Source organism: Chinchilla lanigera, unplaced genomic scaffold, assembly GCF_000276665.1.
Source record: "Chinchilla lanigera isolate Chin_1 unplaced genomic scaffold, ChiLan1.0 scaffold00053, whole genome shotgun sequence".
NCBI classification, from domain to species: Eukaryota; Metazoa; Chordata; class Mammalia; order Rodentia; family Chinchillidae; genus Chinchilla; species Chinchilla lanigera.
The window spans coordinates 11,496,114-11,506,935 of NW_004955454.1; the positions used below are offsets into that span (position 1 = coordinate 11,496,114).

Genomic DNA, 10,822 nt, shown 5'->3' on the forward strand with positions numbered 1-10,822 from the left:
GTCTAGGGGTGGCACGATGGCCACGCAGGGCCCGCCGCGCTTCCTCCTGTCCTGACTTTCGGCTTCTTGGAAACCTTGGTGGACAACTTGACAGCGCGCCTCCTTGGGCCAGAGGCTGCCAGAGGGCCTGCGCGTCCACTCCCAAGAAGGCTTCTACTGAGGACACGCACGTGTGTTCTACACCTCAGCGGGCGGGGCGTGGGCGACCTTGCAGTTTGTGGTCCGCCAGGGACCCCGCTTAGAGGCCCTCCTCATCTACAGGGCCAACGTCTTTCACATGCAGAGCGTGCCGTGCGCCTGCAGCCTCCTGTTCCGCCATGTCCCGAGCAACCCGTGGGCAGGGTGAATCCCTTCCACACAGAGGCTGTGCGCCCCACCACGCTAACACGCGCAAGCGCAAGGCGTCGCAGGCGCAGCCCACACCTGCCCAGCTTCAAGCACCGCCTCCCCGAGGGAGGCGCCGGTGAAGCAGCTGCCAGCGGGCAGTGACATGGCCTCACTGCAATATGCCAGGTACCGACTCACCGAGCAGGGCAGAAGGCCGAGCCGAGCGGCGCCCTGGACAGCGCCTCCGACAGGAGCGTGCATCAGGTACTCAAGGCTCAAGGCGCTGTGGCCTATGGTAAGGGGCACGCGGGGCGGGGGAAGCCAGGGTCACGGTCCACTTTCATCCCTCTTCAGTGTGCTGGGTCTCTCAGAGATTTCGGGCAATCCCATTAGGAACCTGGCAGGGGGTCTGGGCCATTTCTATCTATGCAGTTAACCCAGCCCCCTCCCCCATTCTACTGCAAACAGTTTGGAGTGTGGGAGGAGTGTTTCCCACAGTGGGAAGAGGGGATCCCTTGGCAAGCAGGAGGCGGAGCACCTCCCTCCTCCCACTGCTTTAACTATGGTGGCACACACCTGTCATCCTAGCACACAGGAGGCTGAGACAGAAGGATCACCACAAGCAGAGCAAGACTCTGCCCCCCACCACAGTCTAGGTGTTTTAACAGCTACCTTGGGCTGCAAACCTCTCCCCATCTTCTCTGAAGGGGACCTAGGATCTCCAAATCCTCAAGACTTCACCAGACTCCCTGTAGACAGATGCTCTCCCGACAGCTCCACCCCCTACCCTGATCTTGCTTCTGCCTCTGCAATCCTGCACAACTGTGCTTGCTAAGCCTTCCTGCCTTCCTCCACCACCCACTCACCCACCTCCAGGGGAAACAAGGCCAGGGGCCAGTCCTCCCCTAGTGGTAGCAAGAGGCAGCATTCAGCCTGTTCAGGTGGGGCCCACCAGGGACTTCCTAGAATGACCCCTCTTGGTGCCCCCTAACCCCCGCCTGGTCTAGGCAGGAGACCCAGGACTCCACCAAAGGCACCCCTCTTCCCACATGGAGCAGAAGGCATGATGCTTCTAAGCAGAGCCAGCGCCCCTGCCACTGTGTCTGAACCATAAAAGGTGACCAGAAAACAACAAACCTGTATTACTACACATGGATATCCCTGAAGAGAATTACAACTACATCCGACAAACACCCCCTACACACTGGATCCCACGTATCCTTTAAGCTAATAAAATCCTCAGGGAATAACTGCCTCAAAATTGAGGATTACTGTTTTAACAATCCTGCATTTTTCAAGAAATACAAGAAATGCATCCACAACTTTTTACAAAATATCCTCATGTGAGCTATAGTCTAGAAAAATCTTAAAATACTTTACCTCTTCTAACTCAGAAATCATCTAAACAGAGACCTGCTCATTAAGTGACCATGTTTTTCGGATGTACTGAAATCAACAGGGAAGCACTAAAGAAAAGCACGCTTCTAGCTCCTCCTGGATCACGACTCTCAGTATATGTGTTGCCAAAGCAAGCGCTGGATCACGGTTCTTTTGAAGTGTTTCTTTTTAATTATTAAAAAGCTATGAATTCATAAACAACATTCAAATATAAGAACATTCCAAGACAAAAATGTACAACTGGGCCAACTCCCTGATCAAAAAAGATGTGTATCTATTTCCTTCCATAACCATGTCATAAAATAAACCAAAACATGAACTCACACCAGAAGTATTCTTTCCATAGAGTAATAAGCTGTGGAATACAATGACTGGCCTTGCCACACTACATGATTTTAAGGCATTATTAATTAAGCTTCAAAATAAGATCATTAAGTCAAATTATCTTGATAACTCCTTTTTAAAAGTCTAAGTTTATTTTCTACACGAAGAGTGTAAGATAACTAAGAAGGCTTTGACCTTATAAAATGGCATCTTTCCAAGACCAAGATGTCTTTCCTACGGATGACAATGGTAAAAGTTGAATAAGACAAACACCTGGTTATGTATCAACCTTAAGTTCTCGAAGTACTTCAGTAACACAGAATTTCATAAAGACCACAGGAATAGGGCCAAACCGGGAGGTATTATCTACACTAAACAAGAAAACTGATCAAGAAAGTATAAATTATTTGTTCTAGATTTTTTCCATGTAATATAGAAACATTTCTAAATTATTCACAGATCTTATGTTGTATAGTACTAGAAATTATAGTCCCAATATAGACACCACCTTCAGAACAAGACAAACTCCGGACCCTTAACACACTACTCATCACAAGTTTGATCTGCGTTCACTTGTGAGGCAGTCAGGGGATTAAAAGCCGTTTGCTAAAAGCTGTGACTCTCCACGCAGACCTACAAATGCCCAGTAGGTAACTAACACAAAACTGAACCTCCACCTTGTGAGATTCTGGTTCAAATCCTATTCAGCTCTGCATACACACGTTAGTCCCCCAGGAAGTGTCTAAAAGGTGACAAAGTAATTTTTATTAGCCCTAAATTCACCTAGCCTAGTTCATTGCCCTTCAAGACCAAGGACACTGGGAAAGGAGATTCACAGGGATATTCAGAATCTCCACTGCGCTAACCCTATGGTCATCCTTGATTTTTTTTTTTTTGTTTTTGGTACAGGGAATCTAACTCAGGACCTTGCACTTGCCAGGTAGGTGCTTATGCCGCTGAGCTCTATCTCCAGCCCCTATGGTCATCTTTGATTCAAACAGTGGTTCACATGATGGAGAATACCCTTCAAGCCATATTCTACTGCAAAAAACAGTAACAAGTCAGGTCTTCCTATGACATTTCTTTTTCCCCTTCAGTACTGAGGATTGAACTCAAGACCTTCCCAGAGAGCTACATCTCCTACCTTGTTTTTACTTTTTATTTTGGACAGAGTCTTGCTATGTAGGATGGGCTAGAACTTATAACACCTCCTGTAGCAGCCTCCTAGAATGCTGGAATCACAGGAATACACCACCATTCTTGGCTTTGATTTTTATTCTGAAGCTATTTACTCTCTTGACAGGAAAAGTTCATGGGTTATTTTCAATCTGCAGGCAAAAATTATGCAACTAAATTTATTAAGTATTTCTAAATCTACACAGGTTATGGCAGTGAATCACAACACTCGGTAGATGTTACCAGTTTAGTCAATTTATTAAGATTTATGTCAAGAACATAATTTTATACTTATTTGCTACTGTTTAGTAGATTCGTTTATATATAAATATTAGTATATTAAATTATAACCTCATATCATGTTCATTGTACTGCCACAAAGTGCTCCTCTTAACATAAATAGAAATTATGCTTAAACGATGATACAATAAAGTGTGGGTTCTAATTCAACAACTTCCTAGCTATCTGGTTTCAGGAAACATAATTTGTGTCTCTTATACAGGCCTCAACTGCTACACGGGAAAAACAGTATTAATAACAATAGTGGGACTGGGGATTTAGCTCAGCGGCACAGCGCCTGCCTGGCAAGCGCAAGGTCATGAGTTCGATTTCTGGTACCGGAAAAAAAACAAACAAAAAAGTCTCTGAATAACAATAGCTATCTCACAGTTTAATCTGAGAATTACATGAAACTATAAAATATAACATATAGCCTGTAGCAACCCCTGACACAGATACTCAATGGGTATTAGCTGTTTCTAAAATTTAATAAAGAACCTAGTTAATCCTCTCATAAAAGAACATGTTCTCATTTCAAAAACAGATATAGTTTGAAAATTTTTGTACATTTATTAAACACACATAAAGCACTCTGGATTTAAGGGCCACCTACAACACACTCACAGCCGTAGCATCGTGAGTCTGAGGGAAACCATCGTGGGAAGACTGAGGGAAGTTAGAATTCGCCCTGTGACGCTGGGTTCGCCTGAAGGAATCTGTGCACTTTGTCCTCGCTTTTTGTCCTCGCTTTTGTCCTCACTTATGAAGCCTAACATATATCAGTATCTCCTTAACAAATCAACAATAATATAAGACCCTGTCAGTAGGGGTAATTACGAAAATCTAGCACCCAGACCTTGATTTCTGAACACGGCTCTCCACTAAAAGAACCTAAAATTTCTTGGGAAAATGGCTGAGTCTTGAATTGGGACAGGGAAATTGTAAGTCTGAAATACGCTCTGTAACAGTGTATGGAAGTTCTCAAAGAATGAGGACACGTCAGATAGATACAGAAGCACCCTGCAGAGTTTTATGCTAGCCAAATACAAGGATCTTTTGTGTCTCTAATAACAGTAACTAATAATAGGAGTCACTGAATAAAATGAGTCCATGGCTAAATAAATGAACAGCTAGATAAACGCGGGCAGAAGGCAAAGCTCTTCCTTATAGCAGAATGACAACTAATAAATATAGAAGAAACTATCAATGGATGCTAAATGCAGTGGGTGAAAGTTTGGTGAGGAAGTATTCCTCAGTAAAAGCACTCAACAAATCCCTAGTTAGAGGGGAAAAACAGCTTTACAATGGACAAACAGCGAACACCAGCTTAACCATGTAGTCACAGTAAACTTCAGCGACACATGGCCAAACCACTGTGCTCCTGATATAACGTACTGACAAAGACACTACATCACGTCAGTGACACTCCTGAGGAAATGTGAAACCCTAACTAAGAGGCAGTCTGGCCAGACACGGGGATGCACATCTGTAATCTCGGCACACAGGTGGCTGAGGCGGGAGGATCACTGTGAATTCAAGGCCGGCCTGGGTTATGTAGTGAGTTTAACATCACCCTGAACTACAAAACAAAAATTAAAATTACACCAAAATAATAAATGGGCAGTCTACAAAACAGTTGGCCTGTACACTTTGAAAAATACACACTAGCTGGGCATGGTGGTGCACGCCGGTAATTCCACCTAGTTAGAACGTACATCAGCATATTCACATACAAAATTATCCTAGCATATTATTCCATAACATTTGGAGTGGTCATAAGAATTCGTATGTTACAGGACAAGAAAAATGGAGATTAATAGGAACTTCCACCCAGTCATGGCAGTGGACACTGTAAGCCCACTGCTCTGGAGCAACTTAGCAAGAACCTATCTCAAAACCGAAAAAAAAATTAAAGGACTAAAGAGTTTCACTGTGCAAGGCTTAGGTCCAATCCCCAGTACTGCCAAAAACAAAAAGCAAAAAGGAACTTGTGACTACATGAAAACGTAAGTATTCACAGTAGTAATCAATCACCAGGTTTATTCAATTAAAGCTCAGTCCCACACCTGTCTCCAGGCCACTAAAAATAGAGCCAGAAAAAAAGAACAACTACATATCTCATTTAAGGCAAAGATACACTCTAGGTAAAAAAGCAGTAAGTTAAATTACAAAAGATAGAGGAAAACACTACATAAAAATGAAGTTTTCTATCTGACAAAGCGTATGATAAAACATAATACAGTGGGCCGGGATTTAGCTCAAGGGTGCAGCACCTGCCTGGCAGGTGTGAGGTCCTGAGTTTGATTCTCAGTACCAAAAAGAAACAACAACAAAAAAAACCAACCTGGAGAGCAGGGGATTAATATCTTTATTTATAAGGGATAGCTACAAATACAATTTTTGTGACACTAGGGGTCTTGTTAAGTTTATCAGACCTGCCCCTAACTTGCAATCCTTGTGCTTCAGCCTCCCAAGTCGTTCGGACGACTACAGGCATGTGCGCCGCCATCCCTAGCTTAAACATTCTTAGATAAAAGGCAAAAGAAGCAGAGAACACAACAAGCATTTGCAAAAATAATAATGAAACATTACGTTGAACCTTAGTAGCAATAAAAAATAAAAAACTAGGAGAAGGTTTGGCCTGTCCATTTGGTAATGATTTAAACAGAAAAACAAACCTGTCAGCAAACATATTTGGCATTTTTGTTTACTAAATCACTGCTCATCATCACCTCCCGGCTTCTTACCTGGACCGCACTGTCACCCAGTCTTGTCGCCCCCCACTCTTCCCATTGCCACAATCTCAATGTCCACAGAACAGTGCTCAAGGCTCAGAGGAACAACAGCCAGCACCGCTTTAACCCTGAAGGCTGAACAGCTGTCCTGCTCCGAATCCACACTTTCTCCTGTGACCTAACCCCGCTTTGTTCATTCTACTTCTCTCACCAAGTTCAATGCTGCTGCAATCAATCTAGCATAAGGAGTAGTAAACTTCTCCTGTAAAGGGACGGGCAGTAAATATTGTAGAATTCATAGGCAATCATTTTTTCTATCACAACTTCTGAGCCCTACTGATTTGGGGCAAAAGCAGCCAGAGACAACATGAAATGAATTAAGGAGCATGGCTCTGTTAAAATGAAATTTTACTTATGGACAGTGATAGCCGAACTCCATATAGTTTTTATGTCATAAAATATTTTTTTTGATAATTTTTCCAACCAGTTAAAAATGATGGCCTGGTGTGGTGGAGTATGCCTGTGATTCCAGCACTGGGAGGCTGAGGGAAGAGGATTGCCATGAGTTCAAGGCCAGCCTGAGCTACACAGTGAGACCCTGTCTAAAAAAATAAAATAAAATAATAAAAATGACAAAGCCATTCTTAACACTGGGGCACAAAAACAGGCAGCAAATCGTCTGGCCCATGAGCCACGACTGGCCAACACCTGATAATGTCACTTTCCTCCCAAACCAAACAGAGCCATGAACATTCCTTTCAGTTACTGACTCTGGTGCTCTCTTTGGAATCCATCAGACCCGATTCTGTCCATCTTATAACGAATACATTCATCAGATGTCTGGCACTCCACCAAAGGTCTTACAATTATCTCTGAAATATCCTCAACAAACACCCTACAAGGGGTGGGTGGGGGAACAGCTCAGTGGTAGAGCACTTGCTTCACAAACGCTCCTGGGTTTGGTCCAAAGAGGGAAAGGAGGACTCTACAAGGTAGGTTTTCATTATGCTTAGTTCACAAAGAAAAGAATCCAAAGTTGACATGAAAGCCTTGGTAATACAATTCACACAATTCTGCTCCTATCTGGATTCCACTTTTCCCCATTTCCAATAGTACACAATCCGACGTGAGTCATGCGTACCATTTCAGAAGCATTTCCCACCATCTCCTGCTTCATGTTTCCTTAACCACACGTTACACTCCCATGTGTCCATGCCTTCCACACCAGTAATTCTCTACTTAAAATTCTTTGTTCATTAAGACACCAGTAGCAAGTTCCTTCCTACAAATCTTGTCTAAGTCTACTTCCAGAATATTTATTGAGCTCCTTTAGGCAGCCCAGGCTGCCAGAACAAAACACCAGACTGGGTGGCGCACACAACGTGTATGTCTCAGGCTGGCCACCAGAAGTCCAGGGTCGACATGCCAGCGTGGTCAGTTCTTCTGGTGAGGCCTTTCTTCCTGGCTCCAAGATGGCCACCATTCGCCACGACCTCCTATGGCCTGCTTTGCACACATGCACACGACAGCACGAGGGAGTCCTCCGACGTCTCTTTATGTAAAGACACTAATGCCACTGAGTCAGCGTGTCAACATTGACTTTACTTAAATCTACTTCTTTAGCAGCTCTGTCTCAGCCAGACACGGTGGCGTAACGCCTATAATAGCAGAACATAAAGAGGCTGAGACAGGAGGAGCATGTGGAGTTCGAGGTGAGCCTGAGCTACATGAATTCAAGGCCAGCCTAACTTAGTACCTAGTAAGACCCTGTCTGTCTGTCTCTCTGTCTCTCTCTGTCTCTCTGTCTCTCTGTCTCTGTCTCTGTGTCTCTCTCTCTCTCTCTCTCTCTCTCTCTCTCACACACACACACACACACACACACACACACAAGAAACAAACTCTGCTACATTAGAGGTTAATGTTTCAACACATGAACTGAGTTCTGGGGGTAACACAAACATTCAACCCCTAATTATGCTTTTGCTGCTCTCAGACACGTGTTGCCTCTTATCACCTCTCCAAAGTGGTTATTCTGTTTCCCATCACTGGATGATGGGTTCCACCTGCTCTTCTTTTATTTATTGCTAGCTCTCAGCAGAATACCATATAACGGATCATTCAAGACCCCCGCTAATGAGCAATTTGGTTTCCCAGGCATTTAAAATAGGGAAAGAACAGAAGACATTTCATTAAAGAGAAAAAGAATTTTAAGGTGCTTACAATTTTGTTAGTGATATCATACTTTAAAAGGGGGGGGGGCAAAAAGGTGAGGTAAGAACTTCAAAGGGTTCAAAACTCAGAGAAAATTAAAAAGGAATACAATAGCCAGACAGGATAACCCTGTGATACCAAAAGAACCATCACATAACAAAGCAGTTACACTTCCATAGTTTGAATAATACTGCTTAATTAAATTCGGTAACAAAGAAAAATGTAGTAGAGATGCTAGAGCCCCCAGAATAGGTTGAACAGTTGATGTTCCAGTGTCTTTGGGTTAGCAAGCGAGATTATCCTTAATAGGAAAATGCAGACAGATATATGGATACACACAAGCACACAGCAGGAGAAAAGAAATTGAACAGATTTTCTTCTGAATTATTCACTCAACATTAAACTACAGTAAATTGTCATAGAAAAGCAAATATTTTCAACAGTTTTATAAATAAGTTTAAGAAGTATCCAAAAGCTGGTAAAATGCCTAAGAAATTTTTAAAATGTGTTTAGAAACTCAGTATCAGTATACTTTCTAGATCATTCCCTTGGCCTATAAACCCAGCCACCATAAAGTTACAAGAGATTTTTTTGGCATCTTAATTCTTTGTTGTTGAATTACAATGACAATAGCAATAAAATGAGATGGAGTCAAAAAGTCACACTATCCTGTTGACATCTGAAGACTCATTCTACAACGTTAAATAAAACCATGTGTCCACAAAAGCAATGACATAATCCATCTATATTTTCCTGTGTATATAAAACCAAACAAAATACAACGTTTTAGTTATTTGTGAAAAGCAGGACAAAAAAGAAATTAAAGGAAACCCTAAATTATCTAGCTTTTACCCTATCATTCATGGGACAAAACTATTCATCCGAAGTCACTGCCAGTATTCATGGCTGCAGCACCTTAGATAATTTCAATACATCATAAAAGCTACAGAAAGTTACTACTTGCTGAGATAAAATACACTCTTTTTATCTCCTATCCGTAAAACAGGAAGTACCTCCTAAAGCTGTAGATGGAGCTATCGTTTAAAAAAAAAAAAAGACTATCTGGTCTGAGACCATGACATTATTTTCGTATTTATACGCAAGAGGATACAAGCAGCAAGCAAGCAGGAAACAGCTGTGAACAGTTCAATGGGAACAGCCACATACAAGGGCAAGAAGTGGCCTGTAATCAAAAGGGGCCTCCAACCTCCTACCTAGGGGGAAAGTATCCGGGTGATAAGGTGCCGAAGCTATGGGCACATGCTTTGAGAAACACCTAGAGCAGCAGTATGTTGCCCTGATTCTACCAGGGTTAGATACAAAGAAAAAGTATTCTATTTCCTGTATCAATTTCACCTGAAGGGTGCTGTTTAGCAGATGGCGCCCCAGAGCCGCTGTAGGAGGGAAGGGCCTTGCTTCCTGGTCCGCTGCACCACAGCCTGCAGCCTCGCCTGCACCCGCACGCCTCTGTTCAGGTACCTCTCCGAGGAAACCTTCCCTTAGGATCGAAAGGTGAATTTCTGGCAAAGTCCATGAGTGACTTCCCTGTGATCTCGAGTCACAGACACGCCTTCTCCAACAAGAACTGGGCTGGGCTCTTGCTTGGGCACTCAAGCACAGCCCTAGAAGCAGTGCTGTTCCTCACATCAGTATCTTATTTTTGTAGAACTCTCCTTACTTCTTACGAAGCTCCTATTATGGTAATTCTTCAAAAATTCTCTATTCAAATTAATGCATGATTTCTCTTCTTAATCTGACATAGGGTAAAGGAATCCTGAAACTACAAAGACCACAATTAGGACACTGGGAATAAGGCCAGTGGGCCTTATTAATAAACACAATATAGCAGATACTGCTAGTTGGCCAGTCAAAGCGTGCAAAATCCCCTGGATTTCATTTACATTGCTACACACACTTTTTTAGCTTAAATATAGTGATGGTGGGTCTTCGTTCCCCGGACGGAGGACTTCCGGCGCACAGGGAGCCTTGGGCAGGGAGCGCCAGTCTTCCGGCTGGCTAGCTTCCTGCCTGGTGGCTCCCTGAGGGTGGGCCCCTAGCGCACGGGGAGCCTCGGGCGGGAGCGCCGGTCCAAGACCGACAATGACTCATTCCCGGCCTCAGGGTTTCCCGGAAGGAGGGCTTCCGGCCCACAGGAGGCTGCGGGCGGGGAGCGCCAGCCTTCTGGCTGGCTAGCTTCCTGCCTGCTGGCTCCCGGAGGGTGGGCCATGCGGCGGCGAGCGCTATTGCGTGCCAGCCCTTAGGCCGGCCGCCGCCGCCACCGCTCAATTGAGATCTATCATGACACAGAGAAACAGTGACACAATTGGCCCACCATGCACTGACAGCAGTTGCCCACCCACGGATGAGTGTGA

At 44.0% G+C, this 10,822-nt stretch overlaps 1 protein-coding gene across 1 annotated transcript in view; it reads left to right on the plus strand.

Moving 5' to 3' along the window:
• The first annotated feature begins 506 nt into the window (after positions 1-506).
• LOC106149804 overlaps positions 507-10,822 on the plus strand; it is a 44,772-nt gene continuing 34,456 nt past the window's right edge. The window contains exon 1 of the mRNA XM_013520016.1: positions 507-622. Coding sequence (XP_013375470.1) covers positions 507-622 — 116 coding nt within the window. The remainder of the gene's footprint in view (positions 623-10,822) is intronic.